We start from the raw sequence: 26,729 nt of genomic DNA, 5'->3' as shown, positions 1-26,729 counted from the left end.
CTCTTGACAGGTGACCACTACGAAAGTCAGGAAGTTGCCAGACAGAAAACAGAACAAGATGGTTTCTCTCTCCTCATCCTTCCTTGTTTGATTCACTGCAGAACTTTCCACCTGCTCTCTCCTTTTCTAACAGACACTGCTATTGGTGTTGTCACATGGAAAATCCTTGATAAATAGGTGCATAATACAAACAAATGGCTACAGCTTGGGTTTCAGCAGGCTGGTTTTGTTTGGAACCAGTTTAACTGTATCTTATCCTTCCAGGAGATGACATAATTCAAGGTAAAACAGTTAAGTGCAGACATTTAAAATCCCCTCCTTGGCACTTAATAGTTGCTTTTTTGAATACTAGCAGCTGGAAGGGAGATAGTTAGTGTACTTTGAATTACAAGAGGCAGAAGAGTGTGGCATAAGGTAGGGTATTGCTGATTACCATAAAATCCTCCTCTCCATACTTTGCCTTTACAGTGGTGCCTTTAGTTTGTGTGGTGTGATGCCTCTGGTCAGTTGCTTGTGATCAGAGCCCAGGCTGAATGGTAGTTACAGTAACCAAGTATATCCTGTGCCCTGGTAGACAGAGTCTGGAATGTTCCTCTCTAACACCCAAGGCATAGTATAGCCATTGCAGGTTCTCAGTTGGTACTCACTTGAGTTTGAATAGGAGAGCAAGAGCTTCATAACTGCATCTTAACTCAAGTTGCACTAGAAATGTATCATAAGAAGTAATGAATTATTAGTACTTGTACTATCTCAAATGGAGCATAAAGTGTGAGAAAAATAAAAGCTAGATTTACAATCTGAACAAGGGATACCATACCAGACACTGATACCATGCAAAAGTCTTCTCTCTGCAAGGTTAGGACAAGCTGCATAGCGTAAATTACAACTAAGAACTATAATAGATACTAGGAGAAAGGCATTTTACTGAATTAAGAGTTTAGATTTGGCTCAGAGACTTCTTTTCTAGCATATATGAATTATTCCAATGTATGTTAGAGCCAATGGTCATGTCTGTCACAGGAGATAAGCTCACCTATCCAGCATCCCTAAAGGCAGAAGAAAGTTCCATCACCTTTTCAAGAGAAAGCAGCTTACTCTACAGCTTATTCTGTAAAGCAGTTACTGTGATACTGCTGCCAGTTTTAAAAACTGTCAAAGTTAGTGGGCAAGAAGGTAGGAGTAGCTGTGGCCTTCCTGGGGACAGACTATACAAGTGACAGGGCATGCTTTGCTCCAAGATGTGGAAAAGCAGCAGCTTCTGGAATTGGAGAGCAAGAGCATGCTGTCCTAATGCAGAAGTCTAGGTACAAAGCATGCACACTAACCCAAATTCTCTCATCCTAGCTCTTACGTCTAAGTTAGTTGCTGTCTCCTTTCCACCCCTGCCAAATCTAGTAGTCTAGTGATTATGTTAGAAGACAACATAAATGTCTTTTGCAAGGGACTGGGATGTACTGACTTAACAGAATGTTATCTCTGTCTAAACCAGAGGGTATTAAATGCCTGTGGGCCAGGATTTCATGTCCTGGTTAATGCAACATGCCATTCAAATGGGAGTGTTTAATTGTGGTTAAAATAAACAGGTGCCTTGGGCTGTCCATCCTCAAGTTGTTATCCTTCCTTTTTATTTACGTTACAGTATTCAAAACCCTTCTAGAATGGACTGTAAGTTGAAGCCAGGATAAGCATTTTCAAGAGTGGGACCTAGGATTCTGCTCCTCCTTCCTGCCTTGGAGTTTATATGAAGTTGTCTCATGTTTCTGTCTGACAGCAAGAAGTGAGCCCTTTCCTCAGATAGCAGGTTCAGACCCTGCTTATTTTATTTAATGTTTGCCTCACACCCCTACCTCTGAATGTTGCAATTCAGAGGTCTAGAACCACCCCATAGTGGAAGGCCTCTGAACTATAGAGGAGGGGGGAAAAATTACTTGAATGGTATTTATACATGCTACTCAGCCTATGCTGATCTGAATATCTAATTATCAGCCTGTGTCTCAGATGATCTTTGGTACTTTAACATGAGAACAGCATTAACAATACCAATTCTAAAGGGAGCTCCTGGTTATCCTCAAGCAAGGAATCAACACTGCAATGGGAGCCATGCGTCTGATACTACGGAAGAGAATTAGTTGTTTTCCCTGTAAAATGAGAGAGATGAACCAGAAGCTAGTTCTTACCATCTCACCTCTTGCAGCAGGCTGGTTGTAGTTCTAACAGCTCTGATGTTGTCTGCATCTTGCAGATGTGTGGCTGCTCCCATAGGCCTGTGGCTGTGAAGAGAAACTGCTTACTAAACGATGGGTATTTTTTAATACAATTAAAGTGTACCTTTTTGAAATGGCTGCTGCTTTGTCTGTCCTGCCACTGGAGAGAAGGAAAAACATTGCTGATTTCATTAGAGAAGCATCAGCTTGAGGAAGAATTCAGTAGGGTGAGAACTGCCCCTGACTCTGAAGGACTCAGTGGCTGCAGAGCAACCTTCCATGTGTCTCTGTGGCACAGCCAATATGTTCCTTGGAGAGTGACCCAGGGGTCCACTGAGCACCCTTAATTGCTGCAGATCAAAAGAAAGACAGCACAACTCAGGCCCCATCACCAGCATAACTAATAAAAAGAACTAGTAGGCTTCTACCCTCTTAGATCTTAGTCAAGAAAGAGATGAGTGCTTGCCCAATAGCTGAGCTAATTAGTTTCTCCACCGTATAGCCAAGGGAAGGACAGCATTCAGTTTGGTTCTAGCATCCTGTGGAAAAATCAACCCTACTTCTCCTCACAAAACATTTTTCCTTCAGCAAGTCTCCAGCAGAGGATGCTGCTGTAGCACCCAGGATGCAGACTAATAAAACTGCAATTCACTAATGTCCTTATTTTGATTACAGCAAAGAATCAACAGATGAAGTTAGACTAGATCACAGCGTAACACAGGGACTACACACAAGCTACAATCACATCAGAAAAGTAAGAATCCATTTTTTTCTTCTTCCAGTAAGCAAGGCAGAATCATGTAAACTCGTAAGTTATAATAAGAAGGGCAACAAATAACCTTGCCTCAGTCAATAATATTTCCTTTCAGCAATTAAAGCAAAGCTATAAACAAAAGCTCCGAAAAGCAACAAAACTAATTACAGTACTGAGGCTCAAGGGGATGCAGATTGTGCAAGGAGTGGTGAGCACTGTTTACATTAGAGAATAGCAACCAGACACAATGAACAATAAAAGTTATTTGGATGCCCTTACTTGTGTTATTCTACTACAGGAATAAAAGGAATACTTACAAAAAAAAAAATAAAATAATAAGACTCATTTGGCTTGTTAAAACATGTACTTCACACAGCTTTGGGTCAATGGTGACATTTTCCAATTTGCTGCTCTGTAATGTGGCTAAACTTGATTAAAGGAATAGATTTCTACTCTATGATTAACTGGAGTGCAATGCTGTCGTATCTGGCAAGATGGAAGAAAAATAACATATCTTACCCAGGTACATACGGGCATTTTTTAACGTCCTCTGAAGCTTTGGATCACTAATCAATTTCCAGTTTATTTTGTGACAGACTAGAAAACCAATCACCTGTTTTAATGTAGCAATTCCAACGTTTCATAGACTTTCTTAGCATTACTCCCCAAAAATAATTTTTTCCAACATCCCAGGTTTTGCAAGATTTATACATAGGCAACTAAAGTAGACTTCACCTCTTAAACAAGGACAAGTGTGCTTTCATTTTACTTTAATATACAATTGCATTAAAGCAGTAGCATCTGGCACACAGCACTCAGCCTGCAGTGCTGTAAATGACTGCTGATGGCTTCTTTAGGGAAAAAAACCAAAAGGTGCCATCAAGTTAACATGCATTTCTCAGAATTTTAATTTGCATTTTTACCCCTCTGAGACCAGCCAAATCAGCCACTTCCAATGAAAGTACCTCCCACATAAAAATAGCCAAATGACTATGTGGACAAATAGACTTATTAGTCTGTCGGGGGTAATCAAGTTAGCAAGGTCTTGCGTGCCTTGAAGAGACCCCAGTAAGACTGGTAAACATGGCCCCTTTGACATGAATTCTCATTGTACTGTTGCATGGAGCATCTGCTCTCTAATTCTGGGATCACAGATGAACCGGAGTTTCCGGGGTAATAGCTTCACCTCCACAGGCATAGCTTCATACTCCTCATTATCAATGCCAAAGGATCCCTCAGTGCCCTGTGTACAGATAACAGTGTGAGCAGGGTTAAACATCAAACATTATTTCAGCAATGCTGTAATGCTGATACCTGGTTTTACTAGTTGAATAACTAGCTGAGTCTTAACCAAAATGACCCCCTCCCTTTGCCTTCCAGCCCATTAGGTCCCAGCAACACAGTGAGAGCTATCCTTCACATAATATATTCAGAATCTGTTGTGTAAGATGTTACCTCACTTAGTTGCTAATTGGTGGTAATTAAATGCTAGGGAGCCTTAATGACCCACATTGTTTATACTGAAGGATTCTTTGCTGTTGGAACCACAATTATATGCACTTAGATCTTGGTCTGCCAGTGGTGACACAAGTTAATCTACAGAAGTGCCTGTTAAATAACTCCTATTAAACCCACGTTACAAACATCTTTTAGTATTGTTTTACTATATTGATCTGAAACGTGAGATGCAAAGTAATTCATGGCTCAGGAATTACTCAGCAGTAGAATTTCCGTGAGCTTTTCTTTAATGCTGATGAAGTCACCAATGATTAAAACCATTTGTCAAAAATGTCAGGCTGACGTTACCCAAGAACAAATCTGGTGACTGCTTTGCATGCACTTGACTTAAGGTAGGACTATGTTACGTGGATACTCAAACGAGCTCCAAGTGAACTCAGACACTAGAACAGCACAGATTAGAGAAGGTAGTGTAGGTACAGCAGTCCACCTGCATCAATATATCCTGCTTCTCTGCAAAGCTGGTGAGACTCATCTGAGCTGCCTCCAGCTCCTTCATCAGAGCTAGGTCATGGAGTCGAACAGCACTGCTTTGTGCCATGCACACACACTCTGATGATCTTAGCAGCAGCTACAGTATGAACAGCTCATTTTATATCACAACCCTTACTGATGGCTCAGCTGTACTTAGCCCAGCACTCCAGAGTATTGTCTCAGAATCACAAAATTGTCATGGTAAAAGTTTGATGCAAGTATTAGGATGCTGGCTAGTCATGACATCATAATTCATGATTTTCACTTGGTAGTGAGAGAATTTTTCACCTTTTGGGTAAAATGTACACATCATCTTCAATACTAAGGAGAAGAAAGTGTGCATACACAATACACCTGAATAAGAAACCCCTCACGACTACCACCGCTGCCTAAGGTGTGCCACTATTCACTGGCAGAATGAAGCTGCCCCTTGGGTTTACAGACCACTTGGGAAATTCCAGTATGTGTCTCCTGGCCAGAGACATAGATGCTGTACTGAGGAACCGAGTGTCTTCCTGGCAGTGCAATGAACCTCCCAGACTGGAGTAAGGATTTCTTAATGTGTAGCATCAACTGGTATGAGGAAATAAAGTGACAATTTTCCAGCTCCCTCAGCCTCTCACCTCTGGAAGTTGCAAGATGCATCTGCTGGCTTGGATACACTGACTCCCTTCAGGGCACGTATGTGGATCATGCATCTTTTGACTTCTGTTCAAACCAAAAGAGAGGTAAGGTTAGGAGATGTTTCTCTTGGAAACAGCCATCTTTAGGGATCACATGTCATTGTGGGTTGGTAAACTTGGAGGTTATGCATATATACAAATATTTGTGGGTTTAAATGTGAGAAAGGGAAATACACATTCCCTCTTCTGCTGCAGTCAATACATATCAGTATGCACTGACAGCCTCCAGCCTGCTTCTGCTCTGAGGCTCACTGAATATATTTGAACGTAGAGTCGTATATTTGAACATACGGCACAGTTTGCATTCCTCTCTTACATGCTGAAATCTGCAGTTCCTGCAGTGACTATCAGCTCCTCATATCCCATGCAGCCACATGACTTACCAGCAACCTAAACAACTCTAAGCCAAAAAACACAGATAGAATTATACTTAAACTGAACCACTAAGTTACCATATAAAAACCAAAGAACCCTCATCTCACATCAGCACCAATCATCACAACATTTCTTATGAGCTGCTTTTATATCATTCTTGCAAAGAAACCCCAGAACATCATAATTTTATCCATTCCAAATAATATATCTGGTTTTGTCACTCTCTTCTGGTGCCTGTAAAGTTCTTATTTATGTATGTACTTAGAGGAGTGCTACTCTCCTGCTTCTGCAGATGTCAAGCACAAAGGCAGATGACTGTCTTAGAAAGCTGGTGGTGCAAGTTTTTCAAGACTTGGGTTGCTGTCCTGTCACTGGACCAACTGTTGAAGAACAGTGTGTTGTGATTCCTTTTCTCAACGTGTGCTGCTGCAGAGTAAGCACAAGCTCTTGGGTATGCTGACCTACCTCTGGCCTCCTGACTGAAAACACACATAACCTTTTTACTGACCTTTGACAAAGGGGACATCACACCCCAGGCAGTAACCCTTCAGTTTGGGCCCCTCTCCCAAATCACAGCAGCAAACAAGTAGTACCGAAGGGCACAGCAGAGTTACAGCATTAACACAATCACAGCTCTCAAGCACGGCTGAATTACCATAGATGTTTTTCCAACAGCTGTTCCCAACTTTTCTGTCTATTCTGTAGACTGATATAAAAGAATATAAATATTGCCCAAGAAAAGAAGTCACAAAAACATGTCAGACTCTCTCTGTACACCAAGTTGCCTATGCCCTGAGGAATGCAAGGACTCCTTACAGAAAATCCCAGAGAAACAAGATGAGAAGAGAGAGCTGAACAGAAGATGATAAACAAAGACAAAGGAAGAAAGGTTAAGATACCAAAGGAAAGGGCAGAGAAGGACGGAAGCGGTATTAAGTGTGGAAAGTTTGGTTTTAATCAAATACATATATAGTAAAAGATTAATGAGTGAATGTGAGGGAATTAAACATCCTCCTGGCAATATAAATTATAAATCATTGATGGTATGCAATATTGTCAGTTTATACAGTGCTGAACAAACAAGCAGCAAGATTCCCCACTTAAAGTTTAACCTACTCAAAGTTTAACAAACAAGGTCTTTCATATTGCACTTTGGTGAGCAGTAGATGGGTTTGGTTCATGAGGGTAAGTAAGCCTCTATACATATGCAATTATAGCGTCAAGGTAAGCTCAAAACCACAAGACATGGAATTAAAGATCAGCCAAAGGAGAAAGCTGGTAGAAGCAAATAGACACAACTCCATTTGCAGTGATTGCCTCTCTAGTGACCCAGCATAAAAGGATCAGAAATAATTTCCATTTGATTCTTTTAATTTTATTTCCATTTGATCCTTTACTATGAGGGTGGTGAGACACTGGAACAGGCTGCCCAGAGAAGTTGTGGCTGCCCCATCCCTGGCAGTGTTCAAGGCATTTTCCACTGAGCAGCTTTCCAGCCACTCTTCCCGCAGCCTGTAGTGCTGCATGGGGTTGTTGTGACCCAGATGCAGGACCCGGCACTTTGCCTGGTTGCACCTCATACCACTGGCCACAGCCCATCGATCCAGCCTGTCCAGATCCCTCTGCAGAGCCTTCCTACCCTCCAGCAGATCAACACCCCTGCCCAGCTTGGTGCCAGCTGCAAATTTACTGAGGGTGCACTTGATCCCCCCATCCAGGTCATCAGTGAGGATGTTAAACAACACTGGCCCTAACACCCAACCCTGAGGGACACGATGAATTCCAGTTTCCCACCCCCCTTGGCACTCGGCCGTCCAGCTAGTTTCCAACCCAGCAAAGAATGCATCCCCCCAGGCCATGAGCAGCCAATTTCTCCAGAAGGACACTGTAGGAGACAGTGTCAAATGCTTTTCTTAAATCCAAATAGCCAGTGTCCACAGCCTTTCCCTCATCAACCAGGTGGGTCACCTTGTCACACAAGGAGATTAAGCTGGCCAAGCAGGACCTGCCCTTTATGAACCCATGCTGACTGGGCCTGATCACCCTGTTTTCCTGCATGTGCTTTATGATCTCAGTTAGGATGATTTAATCCAGTGGGAAAAAAACCACCACAGTTCTGCGTTGGCCGGGAATCGAACCCGGGTCAACTGCTTGGAAGGCAGCTATGCTAACCACTATACCACCAACGCCTGACAATACCTGTTCTTCCCCACCTCATCTTAAACATTAGCTCCACCCCTGCTGTGGATGCTTTTGTTCACACAAATCTGATCCACAGCCAGAGGGTACTTATATACACCTGGGATGATCTACTCCCTTCTTTGAAATCCAGCAGCAGTTGTTCTCCAGCACTCCGATGCATCCCCATACACACCCACTGCACAGTAGTTTCCTGTTGGATGTGTTTCCTCTCTGTGATCATCAGTTCTGATCAGCTTGTGCCAGTGTCTTCTTCAATATAAAAAAACCCAAACCTCAATATCTGCACTGATAAAGCATTTTCCCTAAAAACCTTTTCAAATCCACCCCCCCCCCCCAAATTCTGGCCACTGCCCCCCCCCCCCCCCAAATTCTGGGGGAGTTTATGAATTCTAAAAGAAGAAAAAAAATAAAGAGCTTCTTCACACATTGCCAAAGACAAACGTGATGCTAAGCAATGGGAAGCCTCTCACAATGGGCTTGATTCAAACCCAGCTGCCCAAGGGCATTGTGTGGTGAACAGCTTCTCTGAACACCCTGATTTTGCCATGCAAAACCAGGGTGCACTCCGAGTCCTTTCTGCAGGACTAGCCAGTCCCTCCTGCTGCTCCCCCACCCCATACACCCCTCTTTCTCTTTGTTCCCAACACACTTTTGGGCACTATTTAATCAAAAGAGCTTGTTTCTTTGAACTTTGCTTGAACAGCAGCTCAAATCTTTTGGTACTGCCTCTAATTAGCTCCAGCCAGCAGGGCACGTTAACCCTTATCAGAGGCTTTTTTCTGCATGACAGTACAATTCCAGCCAGAAAATGTGACATACTACTGTGTGAAGCACGTCCAGTCCACACAGGAGACATTCTTCACAGCTCAAATACCCCTCCCTTAAATCCCACAGATTCATCCACATCCCAGCATAGCATCTCCTTTGTCTCCCTCCTTTAAGAAGCCAGATTTCTCTTGTTGCTAGTGGGAAATCTCCTCCTTTCCTTCTCTGGCCTTCTAAACAAAAAATCCAGTTCCAAGTAACCTATGGCCCACATGGCTCATGCAATTTAAAAGCAGTTGCAAGGTGGTAACAGGACCTATTGGATATGCATAGGTCAGAAGATCCTACACCCACTGAGGCTCATGGGATGCTCAATAAGAAGTCTGTTGTTGCTATCAACATCATACACAGAACATAAATGCAGAATCATCGGGGTGATGACAAACAAGTAAAACTGTGGTGAAATCTTTCCGTTGATTTCACTAGAGGGAGCTCTAGGACTAGAAAACGGTATTGGCACATAAGGTAACATGCAAAAGAGCACTAGAGCACTCTGATTTAGTAGGAAAACCTCGTGCTCGTAAAATCTGCATTGAATATGCAATGTATTTGCTAGGGGGACTGTAGAGAGGAGCTTGAAAAAGCAGCTCATATTTGTGTCTGGTGACAGCAGGGGGAAAAACTGCACTATGAGACAACATCCAAGCACAAAGGAAGCAATACACATTCACTTTTTCTTTCTCTACATTCTACTGCTTCATATCTGCAGCCTTCTTACTCCACATACAAGCAGTACCAATATATTTGCTTAAAGTCCCTGTTTAAATTCGTATCTTCCAAAAGTTCTTCCAACTCAGACCTGATTTCTCACAAAGGTTACAAATCAACGGAGCTCTTCACTTAGAAGCAGGGCCTATCTAATCAGAGTTCAAAACTCCAGGCACCCTAATACAAATACATCAGCTCTGTGACCCACCTCTCAATCCACTGAGCAGCTTAGGGCTAAAGGATGCTGGGGTTAAGTCTGTACGGCTTTCTATAAAACTCGGTTAGGACAGTATTATGCAAGTAGCACTGATCAACAGCAATGGGGATAAAGATTAAAGGTATAGAAAACTCAGAAGTGAGGAAGAACTCCAGGCAGACTGCTCTGCCCTGTTTCCAGAAAGAGAAAATTAGTAAGAATTTTAAAGAACAGACTCAGTAATCCCCATGAAGCATTACTGATGGGTGTCCTTTGTAGTCCTCTGCTTCTGAATTTTGCAGCACAAGATCAGAGAAAACCAGCACACTTCCTAGAATTAGTGTTCCGAGTCATACAGAGACTGTGTCATCTTTTTGCAGCCTTCCCATACTCACCCTCTGCTTACAAACTGCCCTTTGCTGACAGTATCCTCTTCAATGCAAACATCCATGAAGTCTTCTGTGCGCTGTGCAAAGGAAACACATCCAGAAATCAAGCAGTGAACATTTCAAAGTGCCACACCCATGATACTGCAATGTGTTCACCCCATGCCCCATCCTTTGTCCCACAAAAGGAGGCAGAAGATGCATTTCATGCTTTTTTCTGTTCTCATCTTGAGATTCAGGTTATAAATTATAAGTAGTCATTTCTCATTGATGACTAGTCAACAATAAACACTGCAAATGAAATGATGATTCACACATTTGGTTTCTTGTTACACTTCACACTTATTAAAGACAGTAAATAGGACATCACTTGGGTTAGCTTTGTTCACAAAGACTTCTAATCAATGGGTCTTTCATGAATTTAAGCACTACTACAATGATGCAACATTTTGCACTAAATGCTACAGTAAGAGAATTTTAAACAATACAAATTGGAAGTCAAAGTGTTCTTGATATCATTCCTTTAAACTCCTTACTTAGCTTTTTCTCTATTTACAACCTGTCCTTAAGCCAAGTATACAGTAATGCTTTTGCCAGGAAAGCAACTCAGATTAAGATGCAATTCATTTTTTATTTATTTTAACATTTCTGTCCTGGCAGAAGTCCTAGTGCAGGTGCAATCAAACGACAGAAGTAAGAGTAAATGCATCTATTAGTAGCACTTGTTTTATTTCTTTGCTGTATCTGCAGAGGTAGGCTTGGCACTGCGTGAGCTGCACCTTTATGCCTTTATCAGCTTCTCTTCAACAGGGCAGCCTAGCAATGAACCTGAGGTGACACAGAAACGCAGGAGTGGCTGACAATACTCAGCAGAGATGCCCTGATATCGATCAGAAAGCTGTTGTTCAGCTTAAGATGGCTACAGGGACAATGGCTTCACAAGTGAGAGTTATAAGGATTCCACATCTGTAGAAAAAAAGATGCAGCATCAAGGTACTTCCAGCTCCAGAAACAGAAAAGTACAACATCCCTAACATAAACCTGTCCATTTCTCTAGGCTATGTAAGAGACCTGAGAACCCTACATCACTTCTTTGTTCAATACCAGTATTAAAGGGTATCTTGTAGGCATAAGGGAAAAATAAAAGGCTGTAAGGGTTAGTCTGTGGCAATGAGACACCATCCCATTTCTTGGTAGGTCTGTTTTTACTTCACATCACTGACTCCAATCCAAGCTGGCGACCAAAACTGTTCTGTTCAAGTGCCATCTAGAAAACACTAAAAACCCCAACACTAATCTCTGTCTAGCTTCTACCATTACTAGGACCTTGGTGGTCCAAATCACAAGGCACTGATGAAGAAACTAAAACTTATGTGGTACATTCCAAGAGAAAACAGGAGGACATTTTAAGATTTGCTGTTGTTTGGGGTTTTTTTTTGTCTGATCCTACAAAAACAACATACCAATGTGACACAAATTTTTAGGTTCTTAAAGACCCAGAATTCTGAGCAAGAAACACGCTTCAGTAAGTTCAGCACCTTCTCTTAATGTGGTGCAGTGGCAGTGGCTTCCTGCAGCCATGAGGAAGACATGACGATCAGCTCACCACTACGGCATCACTGTGTTAGCATTTTCCAGTAAAATTAAAGACTGACATCTGTAATAGCTTTCACAGCAATCCTAAGCTGCTGTTTGGCTAGTAGAACTTCCTTGTGCAATTCTTCCATCCCCATTTTACATGGGTCTCCAGCGCTTTTTCACTGGCTCTGTAACTTGCCCATTCCTGGATTCAGTCGTGGGCCCCTCCTTGCATGGGGTAGTAATACTTGTTTATATAGACACAAGAATGGGACTTTAGCAAGAAAGGAAAACTGTGTGGGCAGGCAGCACTTGGAATCCAGTTATACTATAGCCTTACTGTCAGATCAAGCTGCCTGTTCCGAGTTGCAATGGAAAGCTCAATGGTGGACAGCTTCAGCTCTTCCCAGTCCTCCGGGGCTACCTCCTGGGGGATTTCTGCAAATCAGGAAGAGAAGGTATCATTAAGTGGAATTTAATTACACAGATCATCATTTCACTGCTATGAAGCATGAAACATCAATGCCAGCTGCAAAAAATCACTCTGACCCATTGTGACCACTAGTGCTGTTTCTTTCAAACATCAAAATCTTTTAAAAGGGAGTTTGGGAGCACTGAAGTTAAAAAAGAGCACCAGCATTCACACAGTAGCAGGAAAGAATATTAAGCACATTATACAGCAGCCCTGTGAGTCCTTATGCCCAGGGATTAACCCAGGTCTCCTGGGCTAGTATTACAGCAACATTTAGAAAACACATGAAGTGCTGCTAACAAAACCACAGAATCCAATGTTCAGGATGCAGTGGTAACATGTATTTTCTATAGGAGGAAACTCCACGGTTCAGTTCTCATCTACGGATCCATGCTTCCGTTTAAATCACCTCTGCTAGCCAAGAAGGAATGAGAAGGACTTTGCATCACACCAGATTATGCAAAATACACTCTCCTCTCCTTCTGCAGTCTGCCACGTGCACTGTCTAGCTGAAAACCCAACCCAAGAGAGGCTGCCAAAGCACACAGAGAAAACTTATGGAACAGAAAGAAATTTGATGTACTAAGAGACACTTAAAGGCTTCTGCATGGCCCAAGTTTTATTGTTCTTTTTTAACATTTGTTACTCTGTGTCTGCAACTCCCTCAACCCTGGAAAACAAGGGCTGCTCCTCTCTCAACAGCTCACTAAGAAGTCATTCTGTGGGAGGAAGATTTCAAGGAGCTCACTCGTAAGTGCCAAATATCACCTGTGGAGGCTTCCATGGCGATGACAAGCAACTGCGAGCCTAGGAAACATCCTGGGTTCTTTACAAATACACTTTTGTTTATGAGACCAGAAGCAGTGGCTGGACCTACTCTGCTCCATTTCTGGCAGGTAACACTGTAACTATCTTGAAAAAGTCACAGTTTTAAATAATAATAACAATAACAACAACAATCACAATAATATAAGTATAAAAATGAGAGCGCAGAAAAGTAAAGCATAAACCCTTCCTCCTCTGGTCTATTAAGAGTAAAGCCTGCCTGTAAGTTTATGCCCAGCTACACACACCTCACCTTTTGAAGGAGATGACCAGTATAACCGAAGTCGTCTGTAAAGCCTCACATACAAAGGAGGTCTGGACGGTTTCTCCTCTGGCTCTTCTGGAGGTCTCTCAGTTGGACCCAGATACATGAGAGCTGCCTGATGTTTCTGAGGCCATTCCTTGGATTTACATGGAAAGGAAAGACAGAAGATAAAGAGCCTTTTGTTTAGCACCTACCTGTTTATTCTGTTTAGTCCTTTAGCCTATTTGTTCTGTGTTCCCAAGTACTCCTGCAGAGCTACCCAGATCCCACCACTGCCTCAGCCTACTTCGTGGCTCTCCAGCTTCCAGATTCATATGAGATGACATTTTTTGTAGCTTGAAAATATTACCCACAGTTCCCAAGTCTACTAATCTATTCCTTCCCCACACAGAAGCGAGATATTTTCCTCTAAGCAGAAGGTAAAGGGATGCTTTTCTTGCTGCTGATGTGTGGCAGGGTGACACAGCTGCTGCTGGCTGGAGGGAACAACTGAAACGGGCAAAGTCAACATCGATGTTTGAAAGCAGAATTGGTTTCTGCATGGCACAAGGCAACCTCAAAGAGAACTACACAGCAGGGTCTAGTGCAAACAAATACTACAGTGCTGTGCGCAGCCAAGGGGCACTAAAACCTGGTAGGCCTTTGTTCTCCAACAACTCAAACAATCAAGATCTGACCTTACAGTCAGGTGCTTATAAAGAGCAATACAACGGTCTTAAGGCAAGTCAGGTGAGCTTTATAAAGCATCTGGAGTGGGGGGTGAGGAAGTAACACATTATTCTCTGTGATATTTCAGATTCCTGTCCCAGAAACTGATGGGCTTAGCTCCTAAAATACTCCCAGGTGCTGACAAAGTTTATATCCTCTCATCTTGTTTTAAAATTAATTTCTGAAATGCTCAAAACACAGGACTTATGGAGGGAAAAGCATAATTGTTTTTTAAATGTAGGTACTAAACCAACACAGCCAAGAGCCCACATGTACTCAATACGATTCTTTTTCTACACACAGAACTTCAGAAGTAGATTTGGATCATACAGTACAGGTTGTTAAGCAAATTCACCTCGCACCTCCAAGAGCAAGGAAAGACTCCACTACCATGCTTAACATAATAAACAGGACAGGGAGTGAATCAGTAGGGCAATACACAATAAGTTTTAATGATTTAAGGGAAAAGCAGCATAACAATGTCTCTACTAACATCAGGAGTGAGCACTTTGCTCTTACACTGCTTTTAGCTACAGGTCATCCTGTTTCAAATGACAGCTACAGCAAAACCAGAAAAGATGATGTGCACAGCAGCAAAGACAAGCCAGGAAGAAATTAATCTCAACAGATTGAAACCATTTCTTATAGAAATTAACACAATGGTAACATAAGAGGCACATAAAGCAATGAATAACACAGCCAGGGGAGATCAGGCAGAAACTTTTTTTATCTTGATAGCAGAAAAAGTGGGCACTTCTCTTTAACCTTCACCAACTTAAACAGATCTTTGTAGTGTACCATGAATAGCTCACCAGTGAAACCCACTATTACAGCCAATAACTGAGGTTAAGGACTCACCACAAGTGAGAAAGGGTCTGCAAATAAGTGAGGAATGGGTTTCTACCTAGAATGCCAGCACACAGAATTATTATCCCAAATTTCCTGGGGACGGGAGAAAAAAACCCCACTTTAATGAATGCATTACAATCTAACTCCCCTTTACAGGAGCTTCCTATAAAGGAAGCATTGGCACTATCACAGACAGCAAGGCTGGACTGCACAGTCTGATCTACCATCCCAGCTCCTGGGTTCTTCCACAGCCTTTCATAAGGCTCCTTATATGTTCAGAGAACAGGAAAAGCATGTGAATGAAAATGCCTCACCTTTCACGCAGGTCAAATTTTAATCCTTCCAGGACCAATTTTAAGCAATAGAGAAGCTTAAGGTGAGATACAAGCTATTAATCTTCATGTTCATTTTACTACACATGGAAGCCTTATTATCTACATGCACGAGCAGTCTGATTATAGACACTTCTGCCAGATTAATAAATCAAAATGAAATGTTATCATAAGAAAGGACTGTTGAGAAAGCTGACAGAGCTCTTAATGGTTACATCTTCACCACCACCACTGCTTTCCAGTTTCAAGGTGGTTACTGGCTCCCCCTGGTGATCTTGCAGCAACAGATTCTCAGTAAAGAAATTTTTTTTTTTAAGTATTTCTCCTCCCCTTCACCTTTTCAGAAGTTAAGTCTGTCCATTGGTAGGTTTTTAACGAGTTGAATTTCAGTCCCACTTTATATTGTTACCAGAATCCTTCCCAAAAACCTGCAGATAACTCACACAAAGCATAGTCAGCTTTTTCATTTCCCAACTACAGAAACACTTTCCTTGCAATTACTCTTTACCTTCAATGTACTGAAAAAGTGAGCTGCTTTGGTTTTCAGAGGCCCAAGGTACCAGTACCTAAAATAAAAAACATAAATACTACTTTTAAGATATTCAGGGGTTTTAGTTTAATCTTGCATGAAGTCAGATCTCTCAGACTTGTTTGCCTCTGAAGTCAGTGCTCCCCTACAACCTTTAGCTTTGTGACACCTGTAAGACGGTTTCTACATATTACCAACAGCTTGGCAGTGACATCCCTTTCCCAAGTTACAGATCATCAAAATGCAGTATACAATCTTCACTACAGGCAGCACAACATCTCAGCAGCAGAATTTTACCTAGTTACATGATACAATTGGAAATGATTTAGAGATCTGTGGTCTAACTGCTGGTGGGATGCACCTCCACAATATGCAATAAAGAATGAGGTTGGAGGAAACAAACAAACAAAAATCAACAGCTTCAGTGACAAAAGAACAGAGCCAGCAAATATTGATTTCGATCTGAGAATCCTTTGGGACAAATGAATGTTTTACAAAATAAAAATCCTGTCAGTCTTACAACATTGTATAGAATCTAAAGATGTGACTATATTTAGGCAGGCTTGGCACCCATTTTTATCACTGTCTTCCACCAAAGAAGGTCAACAAAGCACATTAAACACCATCAGCTTAGCAGTACTGCGGATCTAAGTATATCATTAATTTCTAAGGCAGGCAACTGTCACACCCATCCCATCAGGCTACGAAATTGTCTGTAAACTAATAAAACCTCAAAAACATAAACCACCAGGACAGTGCTTAGCAGAGGGACAGTCAGACAAATTTCTGGAACTGTGGCTTATGCCTTAACTCCCTTTGTAACAGGTGCCTTCTTTTCAGAGTAAGATCAGTTGTACTGGAACACACCAAATGTTTAGTTTATTTAGCCCAATAACCCATCTCTCTTGGGTACCAAAAGCAGATGAAGTGCAGAAGTATAAAAACAGGACAAGCACACAGGGTTCTTGTCCCAGGCACACTCTGAGCACCCATTCATTTGTGGCTGAAGTGCTTTTCCAACTGGGCACTTTCTGTGCATTTGAAAACGTTCATGGAAGAAAATGAGGTTTGAGGATGTGCATGCTGCCCCACACACAACAGGTGCTGTCATGTCTCCAGCACCAAAGCCCAAGGACTCTTATGAAAGGGAACTGCTCCAGGAAAAGATGTGAAGGCTGACACTAGGCAAAACCAGGGTACGAGCAGAAAAGCTGTAAGAGTGCAGAGGGAAGAGAAGTGCACTTCCTTAATCTTGGGGCTGTAATTAGCAGGAGAGCCTGCAGCACAGCCAAGTCAGCACCTACACAAGCTACCAAGAATGTCTCTTGCTTCCCATGGACAAACACTCTGACCATTTACTCCCCCACCCCACATCACCTCACAAACCTGCTCAAAGATTTCCCAGGTCTGGTACCTCTTGCTTTCTGGCAAAGGTAGCTCATTCACAAAACACATGGTATTGCTGCACAGCAGAGGCATGTGCTGCAATTCCTCCATAACAATTTGAGAAGTGAACTGCTTTGGCCCTGCTGCTCCTTCACCAGATAATGCTAGTCATTTGATACACAGGCAGTGGCATATTAAATGTCCATTTGGAGAAAGCCCAACAATTATTAGTTTAGCATTCAGAGAACAGTCATCAAACAGCACGGCCCATGCCATTTCTGGCAGGAACTGAAGGGCATTTCTACTGCATCTGATGTCCCTTGTCGGAATTGAGTTACAGCGTCTGCGTGCATCTTTTCATTGGCAGCTGATGAAAAACAATGGCCAATTACTTTACTTAGACTTTAGTCAAGGGAGAGCTTTTTCCACTTATACAGTCTGTATAAAGTTCCAGAAGTGGGCACCACAAGGCAACCAGAAAGTGAATGCTTAAAAAAGCAGGTCTGCACTAAAGAAGTGTTTGTTTCAAATGATGAAAAAACTCTTACACACCCATGTGTGTAATGCAAGACCCAACGAGAGTGAGTGCCTGTCAAGTGCCTACACTCAAAAAAAGACTTCTTTATGAGAGGAGATACGTCTTTTTAGGCAGCAGATGCTAAAAAAGGTACTGTTTCAAAAACCAGCATTTTCTTACTTGCTAGCTTTAACTCCTGCATCTCTGTAAGAACCCCATCTTAAACCAGTCACTGCAAACACAGGCTGCTCCTTTTCTCCCTGTAAAGAAAAATAAACATTGCAAAATGGCTTTCTTTTGTTTCCAGCTCTGTTTTTCTCAGCTAGAAAAATATCATTCCTATACAAAACCTGATTTCTGATTAATCCTAAAAATGAAATTTCACAGAACAGGTATTATAACTAGCTAAGAGCAATAAAGCTAAGCAGAATTTAAGCATTATATATTCCTTTCTGGGACCAGATGGAATGTAAGAGATGAAGTTTTGAGGAGGCTGATTTGAGTTTGACTGCACATCCAGTAATAGCCATTTCATTTTCTGGATACTGTCAGCCAAAAGCAAGGAGCTCTGCACAGCGACACTTAAGTTCTTGCTGCAGAAGTGTCCATTTTACAATATAACAGCAAAATAATATTCAAAAACCATACAGTCATAGTAAAAGCTTTTCCCATTTTGTATTTTTCAGTTTGTAAAAGAAAGCTATTAACTTCACAATACATATGAATGCATTAAATCAGCTCAGACAGGTATTGTTATCTCTCACCATTTCTACAGAAATTCCAGTATTAGTAAGCTTTGTATTTGTCAATACTCCCTGTCCCTCAAAAACAAGGTTTTCAGGCATTCTAGGGTTTTCTGCATTTTAGACTATCTGATATCATTGCACAGAGTGGAGAAGTAACTGCCATCAGAACTGCTAATATCATCAACCAAAATTCATGACAGCATTACACAGAGGAAAAGCAGTCCACCTAAACAAAACATAGAACAGGAAAGTTTTAGGAATGTTGGGTGCCAAATAAGTAGATGCTTTTACCTTGATCTGCAAGATATCAAGTGGAATTGTCTCTCCCTTCAAAATGGCCAATGTAGCATTAGTAATATGTCTGCAAAACAATCAGGAAAGATGCAAAGGAAAACAAATAGGAAGGAAAATAATAAGCTTTAAAATTACACTTTTTTTTTTTTCCAGCAAACCCCACTACGAGTCCAGGTGGGTCTTTCTTGCAGCAATCACACCACCACCAGAGAAGGAACTCTGACAAAGCACTTCCCTGAAATCAGACAGCAAACTGGGTGGCTGTGACACATGATGAACAGCAAAAGACCTGAACAGCAAAAAGAAATTATCCACCTAAGCTTTTCAGAAATTCCTCCTTCTTCAGCTAATGTGGCAGATCATGTGCCAACTCTGTTATTTACCATTGTGGATGCTTAACACACTACGGACCCAAACAATGGTTTTATTATACTAGTGGCAAGTGTAACAACCTGGGAAACAAGGGAATGGTCATGAGACCATGGTCTCGATTCATGTGTCTGGGATTGAATTGCCTGAGTATGTTAATTTGTTTTGAAGTTTTTAATCAACATAAATCTACCTATCAGCAGCACTCCTGTGGTTTTGGTCTCCATAAGGTTGCAGACCAAAGCTAAGGCACTTTCTCATTTCGAGCCGTAAAGCATGGCGCTAAAGATTTTGTAACTACAAGTTTATAAAGAAGTCCATGTTCAGATCTTGAGGCGTATATTTCATTAAAACTCCTTCATTGTTTTCAAAGTTCAGTAAAATTTAAATTCCACATTGCACACATTTCCAGTGTCTCACCTGGACAGGGGAAAAATCCCAAAGAAACCCCCACCCCCACCCCCCCCCAAAATAAATGTAGTTTTCAGATCCAGTCTCATATTCATGTGAGAGAATCTGCCCTTAACTTCATCAGGAATAGAATACTAAGGCAGAGGAGGAAGCTGTTCTTCCCTAAGCTCCTCTTTTCTCCTAGCTCTTGACTTTCTGCAAGACCTCTACGATTCCTACACTTCAAAGATAAGATAATGCTGAAGGAACCACAGCCCAAATATGTATTGTTACGATACCACTTCTGCACCTCAGTCTGGTTCCGTTATTGGTGTGGCTTGTTAAGCAGTCTATTTGACTAAATTCCTTTCAACTTCACCAATATGCCGCAGTCTCACCTGCACACTTCATTACCTCAGGACAAGAAGATCATTCATTTCAAACTGCTTCTTTAGAACCCAAACATAAATTATTATTTTAATCTTAGCTGACGATTACAGTCCTGTCCATCTTGCCAAGCTTCAGAGGATGCTGGTAGTCTTAATGAAGGATGGTATACCAGTTGGCTCATGGGGTTTATGTATGATGGATACCAGCAAGGGTTCCGCAAAGAAAAGTGTTAATGACTTACTGGGAGAAGCAGAGCAAACAGATTTCAGGAGCAAGAAGAAATACATTCATTAGTATGGGAGGAAAGGAAGGGAAAAGATTAGTTGACTAGCCTTTTTACTTTAGAAGTGGACAAAACAATCTTACAACAAACTGAAATGCAGGCAGCAATCACTGCCAGACTGGATGATACCCAGGATGCTGATAGAGAAGATTCAGGTTGCTGCAGAGTTGCCAGCATCAGTCCTATCAAAGGGATGAACAAGAAACCCTGAAAAAGTCAGTAATAGGATTCAGCCTTTCCCATAAAGGTATTCCTGTATGCCCTACTTTGCAGGCACTAAACAGGTTATATGCAGACTGGTTTCTACAACTCTCAAACTAGAGAAGGAATGGAAAGAGAACCTCTTTTTGTTTTGTTTTGTCATATCCTTGCTATACCCTTGTCATATACCATGCCAATATCCTTTCTGACTCCTTTAGTATCTTTTTTTAATGAGCATCACACATCACATAGAAATTAGCCACAGCAAATTATTTCATGTTCTAATGATACATACATTTTCTTCTTTTGATTTTTAGGTAGTTTTTGGAAGTCATTAACTTAGGCCAGTCCAGAGAACCATCAGGCTCTGCCCAGAGATTGTCAACTTCTATGTAACATTGAAGAAAAAGTATCAAGCTACCAAGGAGCGCTGCTCCTTGAGAACAAACAAAAAAAAGCCCCCTTTCAGAAACATGTAATACTTACTCGACTTGGTTTGTGCTTTCAGGGTACAGCGTATGGCTAAGGGTGCAGGTCTTTCCAAGAGGTATGAATCCTATAGGAATCTTACTGAAGGCAGCCTGGGCACATGAGGAGAGTAAATTAACATTTGCATCAGCTGAACGAAGCTTCCTGTGTGGAGATCACAGCTGTGTCTGATATCACCCCGTTGGCACTAAGCAGCCAGGCACTTCCTTAAATGAGGCAGTAATACATAATGACTCAGAACATGGCATCTGAATCTGTGAACCCACCACTGCCAACTGGGTACAAAGGAGCTCTCTGTAACCATTAAGAGCATTGTTACATGCAGGTTGGCAGCCACGTCCTAACTAATGCATGGATTCTGTCAGCAATCTGCAATCTTTCTTAATACTGACAGTGGCACCACAAGCTCTAAATCTCATTTACCACTGCAGAAATCCCCCTCTGATAGAATAACCTTGCATGGCAAAGAGATTTTTCCAGTTAAGCAAAGGAAATTAATTGATTCCTCTGGCATCCAAATCATGAAGCAGCAGAAGGTCTAATTTTTGGAAGTCACTGACCATGTTATTTTTCTGTACCGTAGTTCAGCAAAAGGGCTTGTTGAAGGACCAAGTTATTATACTATACCTCATAATAAGCTGTACCTCTTGAAGCGTGTCAGCAAATCAATGTAAACTACCATTTATCACAATGTACCATCTCCCTCCTGGTCACTGCTGCTAGCAGCACGATGATACTGCAAATCTGCACTGACTAAGTAATACCCCCTCACTTCACGCTCACCTTTGCTATCTCTGTGTCACCTGCAAGTCTTCACACACCTCAAACATCCTCTCTCTCATTTTCTTCAGAATAGTTCTACAGTGTGCAGATGATGACAGGCTGTTTGCAGCTCATGCAGTCATGCTCTGCTCCCCTGGCTGCTAGGAACAGCGTTTTTTGAATACCTTTGCACAGGCTTTTCTTATCCAGGCAACAGCAGCGTGACATACCCAAGCCAAAAGGGAAGCAGAGCCAGAGTGAGGGGGCTGAACTGCAGATCCCTACTCCTAGAACAATGTGATGTGAAGGACAAGAACTCTTCCCTGGCCAAAGTTACACAGTGGCAATACTACAATGCAGTATTCCACCCAAAATAGTGCCGGCTGCAGAATTTTCTACGCCATGGCAAATCAACCCAAGCTACATCAAGAAAAGTCAAAAAATAAATTAGAAAAATTAGCCAGTAAAGCCTCTAAAACTTTTCTTCCAGATCTTTAGATTATAGAAGTCTTAGGAGCCAACTATAATAATATTGAATTTAAAAAATTGATGTCTCAGAATTGATATAGCCAGCGCGCCTTTAAACATTCTGGCTTAGTTGCAGAGTTTTTCTTGTCACATTCAGACAAAGCAACTGCCTAAACAGATACAATTCTAGCTGCCAAGGATATCATCATAATCTTGTCTGGATCATTAATTGAGTTTTTGCCAGCTCCTGCCAAAAGGTTTTGGGAACAATGATTCCCTCCTTTCTTCAATAACACTGTCCTCCCTCTTCAAAAAGAAAAATCTCTCTCATTTCCATTCAGAGCGATCCACCTTGGGAGGTTAAAATTTGCTTTCTGCAGCCATCTGCATAGGTAGATGTTCACCCCTTGAAAAAAATAGCAAAGCAATCATAAAGCAACAGGAGCATGGTCATAACTGAATTCTGCTCCAAGCCTGTACAAGAAAAACAGGCACTTTCGCCCGATGCGTCTGCCAAGCAAAGCAGCATACACAGCTGGTCCATGGATCTTTGAAAGTTGTGCAGTTGGCTTCTCCACAGTCCCTGGTCTGATGCTGAAAACCTCCCAGAGCCATGGCTTGGGAACCATTGCACTCCCTGAGAAAGGGAATGAAGAACAATGGGCAGGATTGCAGGACACTGACATGGCTGACTTACTACCCAGTAAGCTGGCTCCAGATAAGTAAGCAACCTATCTGTAGGACACAGCTGAGGCCCAAAGATCACAGTAGATGCACATGACACTTCCTCTAAGAAATAAACAACGTTTTTAAAATGACACTTCCTCACCTCATCTGCTCTGCGGAGAAGCCCAGTTATGACCTGAAAAACAGGGGAAATGCTCAGCTCTGAGAACTCTGTTTTTCAGTACAGCAGAAAGCTATAAAATCCATACCCATATATACTCTTTGAAAAAGATTTAAGCAGCAGCTTCTCTTATGGAAGGTACTACAATTGCTTACATGGGAAAGGAGGCACGTCCAATGTATGAACACGGCAGAAATAGCAGGGTTATGAATGCACAGGAGCATATGCTGGCACCACAACCAATGCCAGAGTAAATGTTTTAACACTGAATAATACTCTGCGTAACGAAATACTAGTACTGGTCAGTGGGCAGTTAACAACAATCAATTCTATGGCCAGGAGAAACTTGCAGATGTATTCTGACCATTTTCTCTTAAGGCTACTGCATTTCATTTAGCCATTGCCTTATGAAGCCAGTAGTTACCACCCCAGGAAATGCTTTAATAAAATACAGCCTCCATTGAAAAATGGAGTATCCCCCAGCCTTCACTGAAAAATAGAGTATCTCAGTTTGCTGCTGTCATTCATTTTTTTGACAACAGGCATTTATTAAATACGCACCATGCTTTGTTATCAATCCCTTGTAATTTTTAAATTATTTGATTCCCACTTAGCAAAACATGCATTCCTCTTGGGAAGTACAGATAGGAATGAATGTTGAAAATTAAACCACTGCAGGTACATTGAACAGAAAGTCTTACACAGAAATCACATCTCCCCAAATAATTTTCTCATTCTATAATAAAATTCTGGAAGATAGTTGTGTCACACACTCTTTTTGCCCCCACTCCCATCATCACTTTTAGACTAATAACTGGCAGAGTCTTCTTGTTCCCACAAAACTGTAGCTAACTAACTGTTGACTGAAAACACATATACTAAAATGGACAAATCTCTAGTAATACTTCTTACACTATTGCTACACTAAACAGACTCAATCTTCTCACCCTCAGCCTAGGATTCTCAACAAACCAGACAAAGCTCCTGCAGTACCTCTTGCACTGTGCCATCTCCTCCTGCAATAATGATCAGATCTGTGTTTTCCATCAATTCCAGCAGCTTTTTTGCTTGTCCCTCATAATCAGTCTGAAGAAACAGAAATTCAAACATGAGAACTCGAGTGACTGTTTCTACAATTTCTCTTTTACAGAAAAAAAATAATCATCTATCCATTTGCTTAATAGTTATTCTCATATAGGCACACAATACTGTATATTACTTACAATCACTGACATTTCTTCAACTTATAAAACAAGTCTGCTGCCCGATAGAATATGTGCAAGCAAATACACACATGTAAAGGCTAAATGAAACATAAGAGTAAATCTCATTCAACAGATCTAGAATATTGAAGCCATAATCGTATTTCCAGGTAGTTTTGCATTGCAACAAAACCAGAAGCAAACAATGCTCTAGCAGCCAAAGTGCTCAAGTGTGCCTCCTGAAACTCAGCATCAGCTACATAAAAAGCTACTTCCCAACAGCAACCTGTTGACAAGGGGGTTAGCAGTAAAGAATATACTGACTTTTGAAACCATTAAAAACATTTTCTGCAAGATCAGTGTCTTTTACAGGGACATCTCAGCCTCAGTTACCAGCCCAGCTCTGCTTTGCCAACTTGTCAGGTCTGAAGCTACAAAGCATCAGGTTTAAGTCTTGCGAAATAATTTTTTCTCTTAGGGTGGGATTATGTATTTTCAATGATCAGAGAAAAGCATTAATAAAACCAGCATTTAAACACTAAACCTTGTGAAAAAGATTCCAAGATGGAAAGATATGTATTAGAGTACTTCACTGCTAGGACACAGCGACTATTAAACAATCCACATATCACAGCCTCAAAAACCTGCAAAAACATCACTATCTTTCATGTTTACTTGTTCTTCTTTTTCCAAAGGAAACCTCCCTGCTAATTCACACCATTTAGAGCTCAGTTGTCTGCCTTCATTGTGGGAATGTTAAATTATTTCATTATATTTTCATTGTAAAAATAAAAGCTTACTTTTAATTATTCCGAACAGGTCCACACACATCAAAGTTCCTCACTTCTGAATTCTGCAAGTTCAGGCAGAACTGATGATTTCAACAGTGATGGGCACACACCACTAGCCAGCACTCAAATATTTAGAGAGTTTTCTCTCCAACATAAATTATAGAAGGGCTGCTTTAGACGGACAGATAAGCAAATGTACTGCTTTAGCTGAAAATTAAAAACTCAGTACACAGTTTGTAAATTAACTGTGAGTTAAAAAGAAAAAGATTAAGTACCAGCTTAATAACTCAATATTTATTTCTTCCCACAAGATGTCTACAGGACAACTGAGAACTTCAAATGAATCCAGAATTTAATTTCAATTCTTCAAGAGAAGAAAGCAGAGCAGACAATATTTCAATGTAAGCAGACCCTATCAGTTCTTACCTTAACTACAGTTACATCCAAGCCAGATAAGTGCAAAATTGGAGCAGCATTTGTTTCAAAAAGATTTCTGGCTTTGCTAGAAATAACAGAGTAAAAAGTATTCCATTAGTCCGGTAGCTAAAAAAATTAAAAAGGAAAGAAACAAATGAATAAGAACACAAAATCTACTTAAACCCAAGCATATAATCTACACAATCAGTCACTCAGCCTGCCAGTCAGGAAAGATGAGATTTCATTTGGTTCAAATGTATTACATTTCTAGACTCATCTCTCAGATGCCAAGTTTTTATTGCAGTTTTAATAAATGCAGAAGAGGTTATCTAGCTTTCTCCAAAAATAATATAAAAAAACCCAATAAAAGAAAACAAGATCTCCAGAAAGAAATTTATTAGAAAATTAATGCCTTTCAGAGCATCAGGCTTTAAAACCACAAAGAAAGCCCATTTTAAGTATTCAGAAACATTTTAAAAAGAATATTTACTGAATACTGTAAGTTCAGAAGCAAAATCTTATGTGACCTTCTTTTGTTAAAGGACTGATACATTTTCTGCCTGTAAATGCATAATAAACTAATTATGCCATTAACTGTAAATTGCTTACAAGCAAACATGAGTCTGGAAGTCAGAGACTTAATTTATTAACACTTTGCATTTTCCACTCATTGGTGTTTTGAACAAAAGCAGGCAAGTCCAAGCACTTCCATGTCAGATATATTATTCCTTTCATATTATTACTAACAACTCCCTGCCTCTCCCCCAAGATGCAACCGATGTGAAGTTTAGCTGACCAGCAGAAACAGGCACACAGCATATCCAAGATTACTGTTTTTCTGCTAATGAGCATGCAAAAATAGCAGCCGACCTCTTCCAGGAGTCTTGCTCTGAGCCCATATTTAGCCTCTGAGTTTGTGGACACATCCCTTTTCAAGGACAGGTTCCCAAAGAAGTAAGATCACTGCTGGCTAACTTCAAGTCTTGAAGCAATCAAGGTCATCTCTTTATTTCTATAGTTTTTGAGGGTGGAAATGCATCACATACAGAAGTTTGGAAGGAATACGAGGGAATTCCACACACAAAGGAATGATGAAGGCCGAAACACAGGATAAAAGAAAAATTAAACATATACATGGGTTTAGAAATCACTCTTTCACTTCAAGCATCTAGTTCTATTTCTCATCCCAATATTTTCAGTGAACTAAAGTTTGGCATAGTTACACAGCACCAGCTTGGCATCAGAGGGAGGTAAAAATGAGCTCAAAAATCTGGCTGGCTTTTATAGTGGATGG

The 26,729-nt window shown here is 41.1% G+C and overlaps 1 protein-coding gene and 1 non-coding gene across 2 annotated transcripts in view; both read right to left on the bottom strand.

Annotated features, from left to right (window-relative positions):
* Positions 1 to 3,952: 3,952 nt before the first annotated feature.
* The window catches only part of AGK (acylglycerol kinase), a gene marked incomplete at its 5' end in the record, with an annotated part of 26,684 nt that continues 3,907 nt past the window's right edge, over positions 3,953 to 26,729 (bottom strand). The window contains 12 exons of the mRNA XM_010015429.1: positions 3,953 to 4,201; positions 5,574 to 5,658; positions 10,335 to 10,405; positions 12,244 to 12,341; positions 13,454 to 13,601; positions 15,863 to 15,920; positions 17,967 to 18,046; positions 18,824 to 18,893; positions 20,946 to 21,040; positions 23,008 to 23,040; positions 24,019 to 24,111; positions 25,445 to 25,520. Coding sequence (XP_010013731.1) covers positions 4,064 to 4,201; positions 5,574 to 5,658; positions 10,335 to 10,405; positions 12,244 to 12,341; positions 13,454 to 13,601; positions 15,863 to 15,920; positions 17,967 to 18,046; positions 18,824 to 18,893; positions 20,946 to 21,040; positions 23,008 to 23,040; positions 24,019 to 24,111; positions 25,445 to 25,520 — 1,045 coding nt within the window. The remainder of the gene's footprint in view (positions 4,202 to 5,573; positions 5,659 to 10,334; positions 10,406 to 12,243; positions 12,342 to 13,453; positions 13,602 to 15,862; positions 15,921 to 17,966; positions 18,047 to 18,823; positions 18,894 to 20,945; positions 21,041 to 23,007; positions 23,041 to 24,018; positions 24,112 to 25,444; positions 25,521 to 26,729) is intronic.
* TRNAG-UCC lies at positions 8,126 to 8,197 on the bottom strand. The gene has a single exon. It is a non-coding gene; the product is annotated as a tRNA-Gly (tRNA).

Source organism: Nestor notabilis, unplaced genomic scaffold (genome assembly GCF_000696875.1).
Source record: "Nestor notabilis isolate BGI_N333 unplaced genomic scaffold, ASM69687v1 scaffold10170, whole genome shotgun sequence".
Classification (NCBI taxonomy): Eukaryota; Metazoa; Chordata; class Aves; order Psittaciformes; family Psittacidae; genus Nestor; species Nestor notabilis.
This window is presented reverse-complemented; position numbering and strand designations above follow the sequence as displayed.